A 23,460-nucleotide genomic window follows, 5' to 3' on the forward strand; every position below is an offset into this window, starting at 1 on the left:
AATGAAGTGATTAGGACTATGTCTTCTACCACTGGAGGTAGAAACTTAGTTGATTTCAGAAAATTAAATAGTAACATGTCTTACACTATTAAGCTCTGAATCTGAGATGGGCTCTACAAAGAGTGTAGATGAAATCACGGTAACGGCAATGGCAATGGATGACATCCAGGGAGTTTGCAATGGAAGAAAAAACGAACCTTAAACATCTCAAAAACTAGCTATTAGAAAGGAAGCAGCCAGCAGGTATTAAGAGTGAGAGAATTAAAGGAGAACTTCTGAACAAGACTTTTTTTGTATCCCTTAGGGAATTAACTACCAACATTAAAGTACATTTCATATCATTGCCTTTCATATTGTTACATTCAGCCTCAGATTTTTATCCCAAGGGGTGATATTTTAAAAACTAGAAACAATTTCAACTTCTGCGTCACAGTGAAATCTACAGGCAGAGTTAAAAAGGGTTAGGTACATACACTACTAGAAAGTCTAGACCAGATTTACTGGTTTTCATTCATTTCTTGGTCTTTAATCAGTCTGGAGGCTCATGTAAAGGCAGATTTGAAGGAAAAAACGACACAAGAACAAGACATGGAAGGATGGAAGGGGTGATGCCATTGGAGGTTGCTAGAATTGCCTGGGCTTTTACTTGGGATGATCCCTAGCACAAGTGTGAGGCACAGAATAAATTGTTATGTACCATATCACATTCTTCACACATGCCTCTCATATGGTTATACGCATACTCAAACCAAATCAACATAAACCTAATTGAAGGCAGCCTAGGTGGGCAGAAGGCCTTCATTAGAGTTATGCATAGTTCAGTGATATGTAGACAAGAGTTCTCCATTCTAAACAGCTTTCTCGATGGTTGTTGGTTATTGGACTACCAGCTGATATCACCATCTCTATTTGAACTTCCTTTAATTTTAGGGTCCTCTCCTAGCTGTTGACTGGGATATAATAATTACTCTGGTTCATTTTGTATTGGTAGCTGCCTGTTTAATTCTCCAAGATTTCATATTCAGAATGACAGAATAAGAAATCATGAGTCAAATCAGCGGTCTTCAGAAGTATCGTCACTAATGCATATTAGCTACATCAAATGGCCAATTTGCTTTACTTTATAATCCCTTGGGGATTTATCCATTTTTTTTAAATTACCAGTTTTAGGCTGTGTATACTTATCATATATTCATTAAATTTTAGTAGCAGTAACGTAAGTTGTTTTTACACCTGTTTGTTAACTGTGCCCTGAGATGACACTGAATTAACTTAAATTCAAATGACTTAACTGACTTGAAATTAAACATAAAAATGTATACCATGAGAGATGAGGGAAATATTATTCCCAAAATAGAAGGTCACACAATATTTTCAGATTATTTTATTCTTACCCCACAAACACCACAGATATTCAACAGCTTAAAAAATAAATTGGCGGGGCATGGTATCTCACGCCTGTAATCCCAGCACTTCCGGAGGCCGAGACAGGCGGATCACGAGGTCAGGAGCTTGAGACCATCCTGGCCAACATAGTGAAACCCCGTCTCTACTAAAAATACAAAAATGAGCTGGGCATGGTAGTGTGCACCTGCAATCCCACCTACTTGGGAGGCTGAGGCGCGAGAATAGCTTGAACCAGGGAGTCAGAGGTTGCAGTGAGCTGAGATTGCACCACTGTACTCCAGCCTGGAGATACAGCAAGGCTCTCTCAAAAACAAACAAACAATAAAAAAAACCAAAAAACAAAAAAAAAAAAAACAAATAACTTAATGCTCTCATGTCTTTTTAGATTTAGGTAAGCCAACAATTCCTGACCATTCTGTAATTTTGTAGTCATGTTTGATTAAGTGACAGATGAAATCTGAATTGTATATTAACAGAATTCTGATACATATTATATGAATGAAATGGACACTGCCGAACATAAAGTACAACAATTGAGGCAAGTCGGTCTGCCGCCCAGTTTGGAGTGCAATGGTGAGGTCTCGGCTCACTCCACCACCCAGGCTCAAGCAATTCCCTTGCCTCAGCCTCCGGAGCACCTGGCACTCCAGGTGCCTGCCACCATGCCCAGCTAATTTTTGTGTTTTTAGTAGAGACAGGGTTTCACTATGTTGGCCAGGTTGGGCTCAAACTCCTGACCTCAGGTGATCCATCCTCTTCGGTCTCCCAAAGTGCTAGAATTGCAGGCATGAGCCACCGCGCCCAGCCAAGTACAACAAAATCTTATGTAACAAGCCAGTAATATGGGCTATAGCCTTGTTCCCACATAGCATCTTAAACTGTTAAATATAAATCAGAATTATTGTGAAATCATTGAGGAAAATAAAAATTAGTTTTTGAGACTATAGAATTTTATGCATTTTGCAAATGCATAAAAAAAGATATAAATTGTGGCCTATACTCTTACGGATGTCTTATTTGGTGAAGGTCTTCCGGTAATCATGGAACTATAAAGCCCATCAGAAAGGAATATTAAAAAGCATGATAATTCCATAATCTTAGTCCATAGGAGGGGTTATTCTACAGGAGGTCCTAGTTCATTTTATTTTTCCCCCTTTTTCACTGCTGTCTGGTAGAGCTACAGGTCAATGCTCAGATAAAGCAGGTTTAGAGAGTCAGCCTTGAGGTTGGACGTCACTGGTGGGCTTTAAAATGGCTCAACTCCTGGTCAGGTCAGGACGTTACTGGTGGACAGACCACAGGACGGCAAATAGATTAGGAATTGGCAGTGTTTACGAATCCTGGGGAGAGAATTTCAGATCCCGAGTCAAAGCCTGCTGGGATACCTCCAGGCCTCCCCATTTGCTGCCACGCTCTGGCTTTCCCTGGCGGTCCCAACGTCCAGCTTGTAATTGGAATCGACAGCCTTCACCGACAAGAAAGAACTATAATTTTCAGTTTGGGATTTAAGTGGGGATTAAGCTCACGGATTCCCAGGCGCCTAGTCAGAGGCCGAGCTCCCGGTCGGATCTCAGTGAGACGTGTTGCTGAGGAACACTGCAGCTTGGCTTCCCGGTGCTTCCCAGCTCCCCCGCAGGGCCGTCAACCACCCACCCACTCTTGGGGAGGGGACCGACTGCGCGCCCCGCCACGCACGTTTCCCACGCCCTGGCTGCCGTCGCACGCGCTCCTCCCACCTGAGCCCTGCCACGCGCGCCCTTCCCACTGCCCGAGCCCCGCCACGCGCGCCCCGGCTCAGCCCCAGGAGCGCGCACCGCCGGCCTTTTCCCGCCGCGCTGTCGGGTGCCGCTAGCGCCCTCTCGCCGGGGGAGGCGCTGCTGCCGCCGGGGGAGCGCCTCCTCCTCTTCCTCCAACTCTTCCCCGCCTCCTCCCGCTTCTCCTCCTCCTCCTCTACAGTTGCCTGCCCTGGGCGGGGGCGAGCGCGTCCGGTTTGCGGGAAGTGTTCGGAAATGGCAACTTGCGCGGTGGAGGTGTTCGGGCTCCTGGAGGACGAGGTGCGAAGGCCGCGGGGCTACGGGGCGGGCTTCCCTTCGGGCTATTCAGCAGCCCGACCCGGGGAGGTAGCAGCGGCGGTCACGGCCGGACGCTCCGCTGTCAGCCCCTCCTCTCTCGTCGCGAGCGCGGGGAGCGCGCAAGGCGCCGCGAGGACTGCGGGGGCGGCCCGGCGCGCGGGCGCTGGAAGCTAGCGGGAGGGAGCCAGTCTGTCGGGTCCACACCGCCCACTCCGAAGCGGCCGCCGAGTTCCTCGTCGGTTTCCTTCAGGAAGTGTTGAGGAGGGGGCGATGCGGCCGGCGGGGGACGCACATCACTGCGCCAGCCCCTTCCTGCCACCCCCGCCTGGCGTGCAGGGCTCCCAGGGGTGGGGAGACGGTCGCAGCATCCCCGCTGTTGATTTGCTTGCCCTGGCAGAGGCCCGGCCAGCTTAACTTTACGGACTTCGGTCTGGGGAGTTCTAAGGGAATTCTCATTTGCTGTTTTGGTTTTTTCTTCTTTATCTGAAATCCTTTTTAATTCTCTAACTAGAGACAAGATTGGGAGAGCAGGAACGTAAATTTTTCTCTTCCTCCTCAGCAACAAGTGTCAAGTGTGTGAAGTTCTTGCTTGGTTTCACCGGTCATCGTTGATGTTAAAAAGTAAAGTCAAAAATGTATAAATACCTCATAAAGAAGTTACTATATCTGTTCTCTTTGAAAACTAAGTTAAGCTCTGGGATTTGAAGAAGGCAGAGCTGGCTCTTCTCAGCTTATGCTTATTAAAAATACTGTAACACCATTTGGAAAGGTTGTTCCGTCGGAAATGATGTATGTGGCTTCTCTGTGTTCTTGGAGATGGTCTCAAAAATGCAAATGGGTGGGACATGAAAAGGCTGTGTATAGTCTAACAGTGGGACTGATTCCAAGTCAAAAAAAATCAATTTTTTTTTGCGTTCTTGTTGGCTTATTAAGCTACCACCTGTACCTGTTATCAACATTAGACCCAATTAACAGAAAATCCCTCAGCCTAATTTATGCTGCTTGCTTAGGTATTGTAATACTTAAGTTGTATATTTCCTTCTCTCAGTAACTTGATGTCAAACGTTTTACACTTCTCTTGAGAGTTCTTTGTTTATAAAGGGTGGGAAATTTATTATGCAGAGAAGTTATTTCAGGATATTTTGAAAATGCTTACGTGATGCGGTTAGAATTTAATTTCCTAGTTACTGCTGCCAGAAGAGAAACAAAGTGATGATGGACAAATGGTGGCGGCTCATAGTCCCTCAGAAACCATAGTCAATGTGTTATAGCTAAAGATAACATTCTAGCTAATGGCCCCTTTATTCTGTAGACCAGATCAGAAGATAATGCAGCACTTCCCCTGTGGTCGCTTTCTTATCAGTTAGATTTCCCTGCTTGCTACCTATACTGCCCAATGCAGGTAACTTCAAGCTCGTGTCCAACCCCATCAGGCTGGTCTTTCTTTCCCTGCTGTTGTTATTCACAGGTAGGCCCTGCTAATGGCAAATTTCTCATCTCGCTTCCTTCCAGCAGAGCCAGTTGATCTTAGTGAAAATATTGCCAAAGCTGTCATTCACCAACTGTTTTCTCTCTTGCTACATGATCAGTGTTTTTAATTATCTGCTTTATTAATTTCTCTGTTTTCAATCATCACCTCTCTGCCTAGCTGAAATAAAACTAAGTGTGACAGTTAGCGGGTGGTGGGTAAGCTACTGGGGCTAAAGGCCAGAAACTCCACCCTTTGAAATGTGGATTTCCTGAACTTGCTGAAGGATTTGTACTTCATGGCATGGGGCCTATCCCATTCACATTATGGGAGTTCTCACTGTCATTTCCATGACTCTAATTTCCTCTATCCCCCTCTGTCTGTTTTGTCCACATTGAGGAAGGGAGTGAGATAGGAAGATAAGAGAGATGGTGATGAAGAATCTTCCACTTCCATTGTAATTGGATTATTCATTCAACAGACATTCATTTACTGTTTGCTCTGAACCATGCATTGTGCTAAGCACCAGGGATAAAGAGGCAAAAAAGACATTCTCAGCCTCAGACTGAGGGAAAGACAAAAGCCACTTTTTTTCTTGTGGTGGCTGCCATCTCTTTATCACCTGCCTTTTGTTTTCTGGTCCATCACAAAAGTAAAAGGTGGATTGGAACACAGACACACCCCTTTTGTTAAAGGAAGGAAGCATTGCAGCTGTGTCACTTCTAAAACTCACAGACTAATCTGGAAATAGGCAGCCCTCTGCTGTTGATTAAAAGTAAAATGCTTTTCTATTACAACAAAAGGAGATGATTCTTATTTTTAAATTTGGAACTAAAACAGGGAGAAAAATAATTTGAAATGGGGTAGAAGATAGTGAAAGAATTGTAATCAGTAGATAGTGAATAGCTGCTGAGTCACAGTGTCTGAGCCTTATGCACGAAGTGTGCTAAAATGTAAATCATAATACCTTTCTCTCACTTTTCTTTTTTCTTTCTTTTTTTTTTTTTTGACATGGAGTTTCACCCTGTTGCCGAGGCTGGAGTGCAGTGGCACGATCTCAGCTCACTGCAACCTCCACCTCTCGATTTCAGGCGATTCTCCTACCTCAGCCTCCCGAGTAGCTGAGACTACAGGTGCACAAGCCACCACACCCGACTGATTTTTGTATTTTTAGTAGAGGTGGGTTTTCACTGTGTTAGCCAGGATGGTCTCAGTCTCCTGACCTTGTGATCCACTGGCCTCAGCCTCCCAAAGTCCTAGGATTACAGGCGTGAGCCACTATGCCCGGCTACCTTTCTCTCAGTTTTCAGTGAGTTTTAACTCCTCTTCCACATATAAGTGGCTTATGGTAAGAGATGGTCCTGGCTGCGTGTGCTGAATTTTGCTGTTAAAGCATTAACAAACCAAGGAGGAAGTGTAGTATAATTTATAACAGATTTGTTCTGACAGCCACTTGAAATTAGCAGTAGAGAATAATATGCACCAGTCTTTAGTGGGGAGCAGTGTCGTGGATGTGGACTGGAATTCAGCATCCCTTCCCACCTCCTTCCGATGCACGTCCCAGTTAGGGGGAGGCGGGAAAACTAACACTGTTTCCCACACTCCCTTGAAATTATTAGTCTGTATCCAAGATAGTCTCCCCAGTTAGGTGCACGTACTTGGGATTTGGGAAGTAGAAATGAGGTAGAGCTTATTGTTTTGTTTCTTTGGCTTTTTCTGCTAAAAAGCACAGTCAGGCAAACGTTGAATTTTTCTGCATAAGTATTCCAATATCTGATAACTTGCTTTGTATGAAGTCACAGAAGTAGGGGTGGTGGTGGCTTCTAGAATGAGTTCAAGAATATAACCATCAAGATTGGTTATATTCTTGAACTCATCAGTTCTGGTGATGGCTCCTTTTCACCTGCTTTTCTGACTGAGGCGGAGGTAGTAGCTTCCTGGATGGGTTGGTCTGACCTGTTTCTGATCTAGAACTGCGGTCTCCAACCATTTTGGCACCAGGGACTGGTTTCATGAAGATAGTTTTTCCATGGACCTGGGGTGAGGGCTGGTGGTTTCAGGATGATTCAAACACATTACCTTATATTTATTGTGCCCTCTCCTCCTCTCATTATTGCATTGTAATATAAAGTGAAATAATTATACAGTTCACCATAATGTAGAATCATTGGGAGCCCTGAGCTTGTTTTCCTGCAACTAGATGGTCCCATGTGTGGGTGATGGTAATGGGAGACAGGGAGACAGTGACAGATCATCAGGCATTAGATTCTTGTAAGGAGCACACAGCCTAGATCTCTTGCATGCGCAGTTAGGGTTCATGCTGCTTTGAGAATCTAATGCTGCTGCTGATCTCACAGGCGGCGGAGCTCGGGAGGTAATGTTATAGATGAGGAGTGGCTGTATATACAGATGAAGCTTTGCTTACTGGCCTGCCATTCACCTCCTGCTCTGTGGTGGGTTACTAAGGTTGAGGACCCCTACTCTAGAAGTCCAGCCTTGAACCTACCCCTCCAGCTCTTCCAAAGATTTTTGTAAGTATCTAATCCCCTGTATTAGCTTCTTTCTTCTTTAAATATTGAGAATGGGCCAGTCGCTATGGCTCACACCTGTAATCCTAGCACTTTGGGAGGCTAAGGTGGGCGGATTACTTGAGGTCAGGAGTTCAACACCAGCCTGGCCAACATGGTGAAACCTGTCTCTACTAAAAAATATATATATATCTATATATTTTTTTATTTTTATTTTTTTTTTCACACATACAAAAATTGGTTGGGTATGATGGCACGTGCCTGTAATCCCAGCTACCCGGGAGGCTGATGCAGGGGAATGGCTTGAACCCGGGAGGTGGAGATTGTGGTGAGCCGAGATCATGCCACTGCTCTCCAGCCTGGGTGATAGAGTGAGACTTAAAAAAAAAAAAAAAAATCTAGAACAATTTTTGTATCCTATAATAAAGCCTGACTGAAGCAAGGAAAAGAAGGAAGGAAATAAAGAGTTTAAAGTCTCCACTGCCGGTGTGGAGAGTGCAGTTTGCACATGCAGAAGAATAGATGCCCCTGGTGGCAGCAGCTGCAACAGGGTAACTAAGAAGGGTATATTCTGATACTTCTGGACTCAGTAAGGCTGAGCAGAAACTGACCCTCACTCAGGGAACAAATTTCCCAAACCTTTATGTGCTTTACACAAAGGAGGAGAAGCATAGTTTAATAAGCAGCAGCTGTATTAGTAATCACTTCCAATCATTCATGCATTGTTTTTGCCATTAGTGCTTTTTTGCAACTGTTTAATTCCAGAATCATTATAAAATATTTTTCATGGGTTTCCCTAGGACCAAAGGAGTGAATAAATATAGTGTATTTTAAAAATAATTTATTTCAAAATTATCTTAAACCAACAGAAAAGTTGAAAGTTTAACATAAAGAGCTCCAGTATCCTCATAATGCAGATTCTCCAACTGTTAACCTTTTCACTACAATTGTTCCGTCGCTCTTTTTTGCCATTTTCATTCATCTTTTTCTGAACCTTTTGAGAGCAAGCTGCGGATACAATGCCCCATCATCTCTAAATACTCTAGTGTGTATTTTTCTAAAACAAGAATACTTACCTGCATAACAGCCATACAACTCTCCAGGCTAGGAAATGGAAATGATACACAGTGCCATTTAATCCACAGATACCATCCAAATTTTGACAAATGTTCTAATAATTTATCTTTTTCCTTTTCTGGTCTAAGAGCCTGTCTGGGAACAAATATTGCATTTACCTGGCAGTCTCTTCTAATCTGTAACAGTTCCTCAGTTTTTCTTGTGCTAGACAGTTTTAAGAAGGACGGGCTGTACATCCTATGATGCTTCTTATTTTGGGTCTCTTGAGTGTTTCCTTGTGACCATGTTCAGGTCCCACTCTTTGGGCAGGAATCACAGAAATGATGCTATGTTCTTCCCATGCATCACACCAGGGTACACTGATACTGTCTTGTCCCAACACTGTCAGTAATAACCTTGATCACTTGGTCACCTTGGTGTCTGACAGGTTTCTTCTCTGTAATGTCACCATTTTTCTCTTCATAATTGATAGTATTTTAGGGGAACATATTGTAAGATTATGCCAATCTCCTATTTTCTCATCAAGTCTTCATCCTCAGTTTTAGCATCCATTGATGAATTCTAGCTGAACCAAACACCACTGTTTTGTTTTCTTTCCATCTATATTAGTTGACATTCTATGTAAGAAGAGCTTTCCTTTTCCTCTCGTTTATTAATATCAGCATGGACTTGTGGAATCCCATTTTATTCAACAGGTTGTAATCAGTTACTGTCATTAAGTATTGTATTGCTCATACCGTCCCAGTTTGTCCAGTGAGAGCCCTTTCAAGGAGGTTCCTATGTCCTTGTAACAAGTCTGCATCATTCTTGAATACTTTATTACTTTCTGCCAGTAGTTGTAGGCGTCTCTTGTATTTTACCTGGCTCAGCTCTGTCTGCAGTCAGCCATTTTTGCGAGGAGCACTGTTTCTATTTAATATAAAATTGCTTTTACATGCTACAATTTGAGTGCTCGGTGTGCTCATTGTTAGTGTGATATACTCTTGGGCCATCTCAGTGAACAGAGTTAAGAAGTGTATGTGTGTGTGTTTATGTGTGTATGTGTACTATACACACACGCACACACGTAAAGTATACGCATAGATCTATAGCTATTTCTATATCAGTCTGTAAATACATACATTTTAAAATTATGATTTCATACTAATTTTTCCATGTCAAACACCTTACTTCCTTTATAGCCATAAGTACCTTTTCTTTTTTTTTTTTTTGAGACGGAGTTTTCGCTCTTGTTACCCAGGCTGGAGTGCAATGGTGCAATCTCGGCTCACCGCAACCTCCGCCTCCTGAGTTCAAGCAATTCTCCTGCCTCAGCCTCCCGAGTAGCTGGGACTACAGGTGTGCGCCACCATGCCCAGCTAATTTTTGTATTTTTAGTAGAGATGGGGTTTCACCATGTTGACCAGGATGGTCTCGATCTCTTGACCTCATGATCCACCCGCCTCGGCCTCCCAAAGTGCTGGGATTACAAGCGTGAGCCACCGTGCCTGGCCCATAAGTATCTTTTCTAACTGAAAAAATGACTTTTTTTTTTTTTTTTTTTTTTGAGACGGAGTTTCACTCTTGTTACCCAGGCTGGAATGCAATGGCGCAATCTCGGCTCACCGCAACCTCCGCCTCCTGGGTTCGGGCAATTCTCCTGCCTTAACCTCCTCAGTAGCTGGGATTACAGGCACGCGCCACCATGCCCAGCTAATGTTTTGTATTTTTAGTAGAGACGGGGTTTCACCGTGTTGACCAGGATGGTCTCGATCTCTTGACCTCGTGATCCACCCGCCTCGGCCTCCCAAAGTGCTGGGATTACAGGCTTGAGCCACCGCGCCCGGCCTAAAATTGACTTTTATTATCCTTAATATATTTATTCATTTACTTGTGTTCAGTGTAACTAGCTTCCCAACCATGCAGACATCTCTGCCACTTCAGCTCTTCACATCCTTGAATGCCAGAGGGAATATTGCTGTTCTCTAAGCAACATCCCTATGCAGCGCTCTCCTCCCCTCCTGGGTACCCTTGCCAGTGGGCACCCCTCTGATGCCCTTCCGATCTCTGTATGACACCTCCCTCCTCCCGTAGCGCCCCATGCTGGCGAGCATGTGAACCATGCACCTCTGTGAAATTCCCTCTAGCCCCACAGACATTGCCTGTAGTGGCTGTGGTTGACTCCTCTGCACCAGGAACGGAAGAAGAGAAGGAACTATAATTTCTTTTATAGGTAATAAGAAATTCATATCACATAGGAATAGAATCTTTGAGCTGTAAGGGACCTTGTAAATAAATCATTTAGGTTGTGCAGAGGTATAGAAAATGAGATTCCATTGGGTTAGAATTCTGGTCCTGTCACTTACTTGGTGAATCTTGCATAATTATTTAACATCAGTCAGAGCAGGACATTTAAATCTGCTGATTCTCTCATCTCTTACCTGTCTCAGAAATATTCTACAGCGTTTGGAGACATGCAGGAACCAGTTGAGCACAATTGCTTCTGAGTTTATCATGAGTTCTACTCCAGCCTTGAATCTTTAAGTCAGAGCGTTGATTTGAATTGCTAAACCCATTGTTCTGCTGAATTCTGTGGCAATTGATGTTACTTCTTCCTTACAACTTCATTTATTCTGTCCCCCTTGCCAATCTTTTCAAAGTTTTAAGAGGATAAATGAATGGGGGACGGGTAGGAGAAGTCTGGAGATAAATGGAGGGAGAAAGGCACAGCACAAACAAATAAAAAGCATTTCGACACTACTTTTTTGAAAGTCGAGGGGTAAATATTTCTGTAGCCCATTATTATAACTCATGGCTGGACTTAAATGTCTGGCTTCAACTGATGTGAAATATGTTGGGGCAATTAAGAGAGTAATGTGAACAACCATGGCAGTGGATAAAGATGCTTTAGTGAAAGTATTCTCCTTTGGGAAAAAGAGTCAACCTTAATGAATAACAGCTGCCTTTAACTTAACACCCGCTGTATGCCAGGCACCAGGTTAGATTTTTTCACACTTTAGCTATAATCATCACAACATTACTGCAAAGGTAGGAGGTGTTATCCCCATTTTAGAGATAAGGAATATGAGATTCTGATTTGTTCAAGAACCTTCTAGCAGGTAGCAGATCTGGGATTGAAACGCAGATCTCTTTCATACCAAATACTTGGTTTTTCCACTTTCCTGCTGCTAATACCCAAAGAAAATAATTTAACAGAAGAGACTTTTTCTCAGGAAGATGACGAATGGAATGTGTGCGAAATTAACGTGTAATTGTTCTTAGGCTCTCATTTCCACATCTTCTGTCTTTTCTTGTTATAGCTTTTAGGTGGACCTCTGAAATACTTGATTTGTATGTTTGCTTAGCAAATATTTGATGAACATTATGTATCAGGCAAGTGGGTCAGAGCATGAGGTATAATGACGGACAATAGACTTTACCGACTTTATAGCTGACAGGGAGAGAGAAACATTAAATTATCACACATGAATGTTTTATAAGTATTATTAAGGAAAACAGTGTAAAATGAAAGTATATAACAGGCTGGGTGTAGTGGCTCATGCCTATAATCCCAGCACTTTGGGAGGCTGAGACAAGGGGATCATTTGAGGTCAGAAGTTCAAGACCAGCCTGGCTAACATGGTGAAACCCTGTCTCTACCAAAAATATAAAAATTAGCTAGGCATGGTGGCACACACCTGTAGTCTCAGCTACTTGGGAGGCTGAGGCAGGAAAATTGCTTGAGCCTGGAAGGCGGAGGTTGCAGTGAACTGAGATTAAGCCACTGCACTCCAGTCTGGGCAAGAGAGTAAGACTCTGTCTCAAAAAAAAAAAAAAAAAGTATATATAACAGAAAATTAATTAATCTTGTATGGTATGGAGAAGGGAGAAAGTATCAAAGAAATTGAAACTTAGGATGAACAGGAGTTAGCAGGTAAAGAGTGGGGCAAAACGCCTTCCAAGTAAATAGAACCACATGTGCAAAAGATGGATTGGAGACTAACATGAAGGTTGGAGTGCTGAAACAAGAGGGACAGTGTGAGCAGATGAGGCTGGAGAGGACAGCCTGATCAGGCAAGGCGGGCATGCCATGTTAAGGACTTGGAATTGGATACCAGGTGGAATGGATATCAAATGCACACAGACCATCATCATCATTCACATTATTTTTCATAATTAATATTTGTTCCTCATATGCTTAACATTTGTTTGCTAGTTATGTATTTCTTCCTGCTTCTTCAACTTTCCATCTGGGATCACTTTTCCTGCCCAGAGTAGATCATCTAGAATTTCTTTCTTTCTTATTTTTTTTTTGGAGATGGAGTTTTACTCATCACCTAGGCTGGAGTGCAATGGTGCAATCTTGGTTCACTGCAACCTCCACCTCCCGGGTTCAAGCAATTCTCCTGCCTCAGCCTATCGAGTAGCTGGGATTACAGGTGCCAGCCACCACAGCTGGATAATGTTTGTATTTTTGGTGGAGACAGGGTTTCACCATGTTGGCCAGGCCAGTCTCAGACTTCTGACCTCAGGTGATCCACCTGCCTCAGCCTCCCAAAGTGCTGGGATTACAGATGTGAGCCACTGTGCTTGGCCCTAGAATTTCTTTTACTGAGTGTTTGTTGGAATTGAGCTTTCTCAGTTTTTGTTTTTGCCTGAAAATGTATTGATTTTGCTTTCTTTGTTGGAATGGGGGTGGGAAAGAGTAAAATTTACAAAGAGTGAGATACACATATCATAAATATACAATTTGATGGTTTTTTAACATGTAAAGGCAATGACCCAATTATGATACGGAATTTCCATCATTCCAGAATGCCCCCTTGGGTTCTCTTCCAGTCAGTTCTACCCCTCTACTCTCCATAGGCAACCCTTTATCACCATGGATTACTTTCGCCTGTCCTGGAACTTCATGTAAATGGAATGTACATTATATATTTTTTTGTGTCTTGATTCTTTTTGGGAGAGTCATCCACGTGGTTGCTTGTATCAATAGCTCATTCTTTTTCTTGCTGAATAGTATTTCATTGTATGAATATATCCATTCTCCTTCGATGGATACATTGATTGTTTCCAGCTGCGGGCTATTATGAATAAACCTATGGTGAACATTAATCTACAAATCTTTTCATAAAAATATATTTTTATTTCTCTTGTGTAAATCCCTAGGGATGGAATTTCTGGGTCATAGGGTTATATATGTTTAACTTTATAAGAAAATGCCCATCAGTCTTCCAAAGCGATTGTACCATTTTAATCTCCCAATGATAATATGTGAAAGTTCTAGTTGCTGCACAGCCTTTCAGCAACATTTGAAGCTTCAGCCAAAGCCTTCCTCCTACTCCCGTCTCCCAGCCTTCTAGTAACCTAGATTATCAGCTCCATGTGTATCCTTTCAGAGATACTTTGTGTGTAAATAAACAGATAAGGTGCTATCACACTTAAAAGTTGTGATAGTATGTAAAGTAATGATGAGTTATTCTTTATTAGAAGTCATATAGTATTGATTGAATAAAGTCTCATATTCTAAATGAGGAATACTTCCATAATTGCATTAACTATAGCAGTTTCCTTTCCTACCCCCATGTTCTATACCTGTGGTTCTCAACTTTAGTGTCTATCCGAAGAGTTTGTTAAAATACAGACTACCCCACAGTGTGTGATTCAGTAAGTGCAGGCCTGAATACTTGCATATGTAATAAATTTCCATGTGATGTTCATCCTGCTGGTCCACTTGGAGAACTACTGCTTGCTCCTAAATGATTCTGGATATTTCTTCTTTATTATGGCTGTTAATGTCAAAAACTCCTGAAGAATTTTGAGCCATGCTTATGGATATCATAGACTCCAGCTTTACAGGGACATTTCTAATTGATTTTGTTTCTCAGTATGGGTGATCTTCCATTTATATTTTTATAGACTGTTTCAAATAAATTTATGTGCCAGAAGAAAAAAACTGCCGTCAATCCATAGGTTCCAATTTTTATTTTGGAAAATATGGTCGCTATAAGTGATGTAGCATGTTGCTCAAAAGAAAAAAAAAAATGGAGATTGGGCATGGTGGCTCACGCCTATAATCCCAGTGCTCTGGGAGGCTGAGGCAGGTGGATCACCCACAGTCAGGCGTTCGAGACCAGCCTGGCCAACATGGTGAAACCCCGTCTCTACTAAAAATACAAAAATTAGCCAGGCATGGTGGTGGGCACTTATAGTCCCAGCTACTTGGGAGGCTGAGGCAGGAGAATCACTTGAACCTGGGAGGCAGAGGTTGCATGCAGTAAGCTGTGATCATACCACTGCACTCCAGCCTGGGTGACAGAGTGATACTCCATATTAAAAAAAAAAAAAAAAAGGAAAAAATATACATCCCTCCCTAGCATTTTCTTTTGTTGAATGTTTTGTGTTTACCTTATTACCCTATATAATTTTTTTTTTTGGAGTAAATACATTTTATTCAGAACAAGATAATAAAATAGCATGCACTTTGAAACCAACCAAGCGCTGATAAAAATATATATCACTGCAGCTGTGATTCCGCATCAAACCCGAAAAGTAAGAATTGGGCATTTACTCTTCACATCATGTGACAGGCCTGGCAGAGGAGGACACCCACCTCCACCAGAGCCTCAAAGGAAGAAGTGGCTCCTGACCACCATGGTGGAAAGGGGCAGCTGGCAGCTCACCCTGCTCTCCGCAGACCACTCAAAGGAAGAGGAGCTGCCTGCGTTCCTCCTGGGCTGCTGGAGCGAGCACTGGTCAGTAGCTCCTTCTCGGTTGCAGGGAGTGGAGCGACGGGAGAGAATTACATGCAGTTGTGCAGACAAGAAGGCGGGTGGGTCCTCCTATTACCCTACATAAATAGGGTAATAAGGTAAACACAAAATATTTGTTTACATCTGAATCACTATACCGTGTTTATAATTATTTATTACACTTTTTTTTAATTGGTTTTGTTTTCTGTATGTCACAAATTTAATTGCAAGCTGTTGGACAGAGCTTTAAAACCACTCAGTGCAGTAAAAATATAATACACACACACACACACACACACAGGCCCTAAACACAGTAAAAAATGAATGTAAGCCATTTCCTTTTCCTTGTCCTGGTTGAAGAGAGCCTCTTGCTATGTTGCATTCCATCTGGACTGTTTGTTCGCTACACCTGTTGTGTAGCCATCATCTGTGGGCATCCATTTGCCATCACTGTGAGTGAGAATTCCCCTGATCTCTTCTGTGTGTTGAATCCACTGTTTCTTTAATTTCTTGTTTTCTTTCCAAATGTATTACTTTATTTGGTGGCTTACATCCTCTGTATGAGGGGTAGGTACTGTTGTCTGGAGACTCTTAGAATGAGCCGAACCTACCATTTCATTGTGGGATTCTCATATGTCACTATTTATAGTTTTTTGTTTTTTTTTTTTCCTTGCATCACCCAGTTTCCTGAGAGAGGAATCTTCTGTTCAGTGGGTACAGGTCTAGTGGCTCATATTTTCAGACCCAAGTTGGGGTATGGGGCTAAGGGCTCATTGGGTAAACTTTTCCCTGCTTTTAGTTGTACTCCTATTTTCAGCTACTTTAGAAAGGTTTCTTGTTCATCCAGAATTTGTCAGCCCCTACTGTATGCCAAGTATTCTGCTGGTTTCTACAGAGGATATAAACTTAATGAAAACATGGCCAGGCCTGTAAACCCAGCACTTTGGGAGGCCAAGGTGGGCGGATCACGTGAGGTCAGGTGTTTGAGACCAGCATGGCCAACGTGGCAAAACTGAAAATAAAAAAATTAGCCAGGCGTTGTGGTGCATGCCTGTAATCCCAGCTACTCGGGGAGGCTGAGGCAGGAGAATTGCTTGAGCCCAGGAGGCAGAGGTTGCAGTGAGCTGAGATCGAGCCACTGCACTCCAACCTGGATGACAAAGCGAGACTCCATCTCAAAAAAGAAAATAATAATTTTAAAAAGTTAAAAGATAAGTTTCCAAAATCTCAGTTTTAAAAGTAGAGACAGGCATAAAGTTTATGGCCTCAGATGCAAGATAGTATGTGATAAATGCTACATAAATGAGCCTCTGACAATGAGAAGGTTAATTTCAACTAAGGCTTTTAGAAAAGATGGCATTTGGGCTTTGAAGAAAGGTCAGAACTTTCTTTAAAGAAAAAAATAGAATGTAAAATTTACAAAATGTTTAACAAGTAAAAACTTTCATGCTCTTAATACTTTAATGTCTATTTTTATTTTTGCATATTTTCTTCTAATACTTATTCCTGTGTGTGTTTTTAGTTGCCATAGAATAGATTTCAGCATTGTTATTTTTTCAGTTAATGTAATTGTTCTGTTGTAATAATAACTACTTTTTTAATGGCTTCAAAGGATTCTGCTCAGATGATATAGGACTTTAACAGTGAAGGAGTAAGGGAATCCAGCTTGTATAAAAACTCAGAGATAAGTAAAAATGAGGTGTATATATTTTTTACAAACACACTTCTGAGGGTGGGGGACAGGAGAGGAATGGGAGAAAGGTGAAGAATAACACAAGACCTGTGAGAAATGGAAAGACATACAGCCCTGTGTTTCCTGTTCCTGGTTTTTTTACACTGACAGGAAATTGGAAGAGCAGTTAGTAGATGTCTTCATGAATTGTGGAGAAAATCTCAGCCCTAAGAATCTTCGTTTTAATTACTGAAGCTGCCTGAATAGATAACACATTACTCCACATTACCAATTTGTTTCTCCTCATCATTCAAAAAAGCCACATCTCTTTGCCTATAGTTTGCAACTTTCTATTTTATTTTCAAAAAACAATAAAGCTCTCTTGACTCATGAGTGGAAGAGGGAAGGTTCAAGGTTTAATGAAGAGCCCTGGTCTGGTATAATTTTATCCCTGTTTTGATTAAGGAAAGGGTGTTTAACTTTTGTTCCTTTATTACTTATTTAAGCACTATGCAGATTTTGGTTAATAGTACTCACTATCAGAATTCTAAAGTTACTGAAGAGTTTTTTCTCTAGTTGCAGCATTTATGCTGCTTTCCCTCCTTTTCAAAGATGTAAGAGACTACAATCTCAACAAATGAAAGTGATGGAAGAGACTAATTTTGATAATTCTCTACTATAAAATTATAAAATGAAGTTAAAATCAATACAAATATGAAAATAAGTGGCCCTTATTGATTTTATGAAGGAGATTTTTAATCATTGTAGCTTCTTATCAATTAATCATAGCATTTAAAATAACTAATTCTGATTTTTGTGGCACAAAATATTATTTTGTGGTGGGAAATGCAAGGAGAAAGGTTAAAAGTTAAATGCATCTGAGATAGCTGTGTTATTTATAAACCCCTGGAACTGTTTTTGATTAATGCTTGTTACATTTTCCTCATGATACTGGGGAATGTTTCAGTCAAGGGTAATATGGATGGTGTTTAATATCAGGAGCTCCACAAATAGCTTTTTAGAGATATATGATAATCTCTTTTCTCAGTTAAGGTCATGTAAATTAGAACTGCTGTCTGAACTTAGAACAAATAAGTAACATTACTTGCTGTTGTCACTTTCAGTTATACGTCACCACTTGAGAGAAATTGTGCTTGTTAATTAAGTTATCACAGAAGAGATTTTTAATCTGAAGAATTCAGTTTTGGGGATTTCTACCTATGTAATGTAGTATGGCTACTTCCCAGTAAACCGGTATAGGGAGAATTTGACTGTCAGGGCAAATGGAATACTTCAGTCGGCCTATTTATTCAGTGACCTTCCAGAAAAAAAGGGTAATCCATAAGTGTCTCTGATTTTTGGTAATCCCTCCCCTCAGAAAACTGAAATTTCAACTTACATGTTTTCATCTCTCATTTTCAGTTCCATCCTTATTGCTGATACCTGAGGATTTCCCTTCTTTTTTGCAAGATCAGCTATCTATTTAATTTTATTTGGTGATGGAAGAAAGCTATTTTTATCTAGCATCTCCAGTCAGAGTTTTTTTTTGTGTTATATTAATTTACCATATGAGTTTTAGAATTAGTAAAATATTTCATTTACAGTCATGCATATCTTAACAACGGATATACAGTCTGAGAAATGTATCATTAGGCAATTTCATCATTGTGCAAACATCATAGAATGTACTTACACAAACCTAGAAAGTATAGCCTACTGTGTGATACCGCCTATTTTTCTTAGTCTACAAACCTTTACAGCATGATACTGCACTGAATACTGTATGCAGTAGTAATACAATATAAATATTATATATCTAAACATAGAAAAGATAAAGTAGAAATTTGGTATAATAATTTTATGGGACCACCATCATATATGTTGTCTATCATCGACTGAAATACCATTCTGCAGCCACGATTGTATCTTAGTTATTTAGCAAGATCTCCTGGAACAGCGGTGTTTGTAATTCTTTAGAAGGAAGAAGGTTAAAATAAGTAATCTATGATATATATATTTTCTCCCACTCAGACCTCTTCTGAGAAAGACATACAAGCTGCTACTTATCAGTGGAATCATTTTAGAATAGAATCAGTTAATTTGCTATCTCTTGTGCTATCACATTTCATATTTGTTGATCTTTTAAATTTTTAAAAAATATTTAACATTCATGGACACAGTAGGTATATATATTCATGGGGTACATGAGATATTTTGATACAGACATGCAATGTGTAATAACCACATCCAGGTAAATGGGGTATATATTAGTTAAAGCTTTCATCATTTCTTTGTGTCACAAACATTCTAAGTGTTCTCCCTCTGTTATTCTGGAATGTACAACAAATTATTGCTGACGGTAGTCACTCTATTGTGCTATCAAGTACTAGGTCTTATTTGTTGTATCTAATTATATTTTTGTGCTCATCCACTTCCTCCAGGTCCCACTACGCTTCTTACAAATGTGTGAGAATGTACAAAGTTTGTTTTTCTCTGCCTGGCTCATTCACTTAACATAGTGTCTTCCAGTTCTAACTGTGTTGTTGCAAATGACGGAATCTCATTCTTTTTTATGGCTGAATAGGACTGCATTGAGTTTATGTACCACATTTTCTTTATCCGTTCCTCTGTTGATGATTACAGGCTGATTCCAGATGTGCGGCAATACACGTGGGAATGCAGATATCTCTTCAATGTCCTGATTACATTTCCTTTGGGTATATACTCAGCAGTGGATTGTTGGAACGTATAATAATCTATTTTTACTTTTTTGAGGGAACTCCATAGTGTTCTTCATTGTGGTTATGCTAATCTACATTCTCATTAACGGAGTATGAGGATACCCCTTTTGCCACATTCTTGCCAGCATTTTTATTGCCTGTCTTTTGGATAAGAGCCATTTTAATTGGGATAAGATGATACCACATTGTAGTTTTGATTTGCACTTCCCTGATTAGTGATATTGAACACCTTTTCAAATACTTGTTTTCCAATTGTATGTCTTCTTTTGAGAAATATATATTCAGATCTTTTGCCCATTTTAAAATCAGATTATTGGAGTTTTTCCTATTGAGTTGTTAGAGCTTCATATATTTTCTGGTAATTAGTCCCTTCTTGGATAGTTTGAAAATATTTTCACCCATTATGTTGGTTATCTTTTCACTTTGTTGATTGTTTGCTTTACTATGCAGGAGCTGTTTTTTGTTTTTTGTTTTTTTGAGACAGAGTCTTGCTCTGTCACCCATGCTGGAGTACAGTGGCATGATCTCAGCTCACTGCAACCTCTACCTCCTCAGTTCAAGCAAACTCCCCTGCCTCAGCCTCCCAAGTAGCTGGGACTACAGGCATGCACCGCCATGCCCAGCTAATGTTTTGTATTTTTAGTAGAGATGGGTTTCACCATGTTAGCTAGGATGATCTTGATCTCCTGACCTTATAATCTGCCCACCTCGACCTCCCAAAGTGCTGGGTTACAGGCATGAGCCACTGCACCTGGCCGATGCAGGAGCTTTTTAAGTTGATGTCATTCCAATTTGTCCATTTATGGTTTGGTTGCTTGTGCTTTGGGGTATTGCTCAAGAAATTTTTGCCTAGACCAGCGTCCTGGAGAGTTTCCTCAATATCTTGTTTTGATTTTTGTATATGACAAGAGATAGGGGTCTGGTTTGATTCTTCTGCAGGTGGATACCAGTTTTCCCAGTGCCATTTATTGAAGAGACTATCATTTCCCCATTGTGTGTTTGTAGCACCTTTGTCAAAAAGGAGTTTACTGTATTTGTATATATTTACTTCTTTGTTCTCTATTCTGTTCTACTGGTTTGTATGTCTCTTTTTATGCCAGTACCATGTTGTGTTGGATACTATAGCTCTGCAGTATAATTTAAAATCCAGTAATTAATTCGACTCCATTTTGTTCTTTTTGCTCAGAATGACTTTGGCTTTTCTGGATCTTTTGTGATTTCATATATTTTAGGATTGTTTTTTCTATTTCTGTGAAGTATGTCATTGGTATTTTTATAGGAATTGCATTGAATTTGTAGATTGCTTTGGGTATTATGGACATTTTAACCATATTCTTCCAATTCATGAACGTGAATTTTTTTTTTTTGGTGTCGTCTTCTATTTCTTTCATCGTGTTTTATAGTTTCTGTTGTCAAGATCTCTCACTTCTTTGGTTAAGTTTATTCCTAGGTACTTAATTTTATTTGTAGCGATTGTAAATGGGATTACATTCTTGATTTCTTTTTCAGATTGTTCACTTTTAGCATATAAAAATGTTACTAATTTAATACCTGATTTCTTAAATAAAAAGAAATGCTGCCGATTTTTTAAATATATATTGATTTTGTATCCTACAACTTTACTGAATGTGTTTATCAGTTCTAATAGCTTTTGGGTGGAGTCTTTAGGTTTTCCAAATATAAGTTCATATCATCCTCAAATGAGAATAATTTGATGTCTTTCCAATTTGGCTGCCCCTCATTTCTTTCTCTTATCTGATTGCTCTAGCTAGGACATTTTTCTAGCTATTTTTTGGAATAGTTTGAGTACTATATTCAATAATAGTGGTGAAAATTGGGGAGGCCAGGCGCAGTGGCTCACGCCTGTAATCCCAGCACTTTGGGGGGCCAAAGCAGGCGGATTGCCTGAGGTCAAGAATTCGAGACCAGCCTGGACAACATGGTGAAATCTCTATTAAAAATTTGTTTGTTTTTAAAATTACCTGAATATATGGGCACACACCCGTAGTGCTACCTACTCAAGAGGCTGAGGCAGGAGAATCGCTTGAACTCGGGAAGCACAGGTTACAGTGAGCTCAGATTGTGCCGCTGCACTCTTGCCTGGGCGACAGAGCAAGACTCCATCAAGAAAAAAAAAAAAGAAGGAAAGAAAGTGGACATCCTTATCTTGTTCCAGATCATAGAGGAAAGGCTTTTGGTTTCTCCCTATTTACCATGATACTGTCTATGGGTCTGTCATATTTGCTTTTTATTGTGTTGAGCTATGTACTATCTATAGTCAGGTGTGTATATATATATATATATGTGTGTGTGTGTGTGTGTGTGTGTGTGTGTGTGTATGTGTGTGTGTTTGTGTCTGTGTATATATATATATATATATATATATATATATATTTTACTGTACTTTAGATTCTCAGGTACATGTGCAGATCATGGTGATCATTGCATATGTACATACATGGCAATGTGGTATGTTGTCTCCATCCCTCTGTCACCTATATCTGGCATTTCTTTCCATGTTATCCCTCCCCAACCTCCCTACTCCACACTGTCCCTCCCCTGGTGCACCCCAACAGACTCCAGTGTGTGATGCTCCCCTCTCTGTGTCCATATGTTCTCATTGTTCAACACCTACCTAAGAGTGAGAACATGTGGTAGTTGATTTTCTGTTCTTGGGTCTGTTTGCTGAGAATGATGGTTTCCAGATTCATCCATGTCCCTACAAAGGACACAAATTCATCCTTTTTCATGGCTGCATAGTATATATGTGCCACATTTTCCTTGTCCAGTCTATCACTGATGAGCATTGAGTTGGTTCCAAGTCTTTGCTATTGTAAACAGTGCTGCAGTGAACGTATGTATGCATGTGTCTTTATAATAGAATGATTTATAATCCTTTGGATATATACCCAGTAATGGGATTGCTGGGTCAAATTGAATTTTTATTTCTAGGTCCTTGAGGAATCGCCACACTGTTTTCCACAATGGTTAAACTAATTTACACTCCCACCAACAATGTAAAGTGTTTCTATTTCTCCACATCTTCTCCAGCATCTATTGTCTCCTGATTTTTTAATGATTGCCATTAACTGGCATGGGATGGTCTCTGAATGTGGTTTTGATTTGCATTTACAGTAGTTTACAATTACAGTGTTGTCATATATTGTATTTGTCTGTGTACTTACTGTTACCTGTCAATTTTGTACCTTCAGATGATTTCTTATTAATGTCCTTTTCTTTCAGGCTGTAGGTTCTTTTCTTTCAGACTGTAGGTTCTTTTTTTTTTTCAGACTATAGGACACCCTTTAGTGTTTCTTGAAGGATGGGTTTGATGTTGATTAAATCCCTAAGCTTTTTATTGTCTGAGAAAGTCTCTATTCTCCTTTACATTTGAAGTGTATTTTCACTGGGTATGCTAGTCTAGAATAAGATTTTTTTCCTTCAGCACTTTAAATAAATAATGACACTGTCTCCTGGCCTGTCAGGTGTCTATTCAGAAACCTGCTGCCAAACGTATTGGAGCTTCTTTGTTTTTTGTTTTGTTTTTAAATTTTATCTTGCTGCTTCTATGATCCATTCTTTATCTTTTGCCTTGGGAGTTTGGTTACTAAATGTCTTAAAGTAGTCTTCTTTGGGTTAAATATGCTACCTTCTTGTACCTGAATATTGATATCTTTCTCTAGGCTTAGAAAGTTCTCTGTTATAATTTCTTTGAATAAATTTTCTACCCTAGTCTCTCTTTCTACCTCCTCTTTAAAGCTAAT

General features: G+C 40.5%; 1 protein-coding gene across 1 annotated transcript in view; it reads left to right on the forward strand.

The window, feature by feature from the left end:
- Positions 1-2,719: 2,719 nt before the first annotated feature.
- Positions 2,720-23,460, forward strand: part of NEDD4 (NEDD4 E3 ubiquitin protein ligase) — a 171,305-nt gene continuing 150,564 nt past the window's right edge. The window contains exon 1 of the mRNA XM_032297375.1: positions 2,720-3,461. Within this exon, the coding sequence (XP_032153266.1) occupies positions 3,417-3,461 (45 nt within the window). The 5' untranslated portion in view covers positions 2,720-3,416. The remainder of the gene's footprint in view (positions 3,462-23,460) is intronic.

The sequence above is a fragment of the Sapajus apella genome, unplaced genomic scaffold (genome assembly GCF_009761245.1).
Source record: "Sapajus apella isolate SASKATOON/1434 unplaced genomic scaffold, GSC_monkey_1.0 scaffold37, whole genome shotgun sequence".
NCBI classification, from domain to species: Eukaryota; Metazoa; Chordata; class Mammalia; order Primates; family Cebidae; genus Sapajus; species Sapajus apella.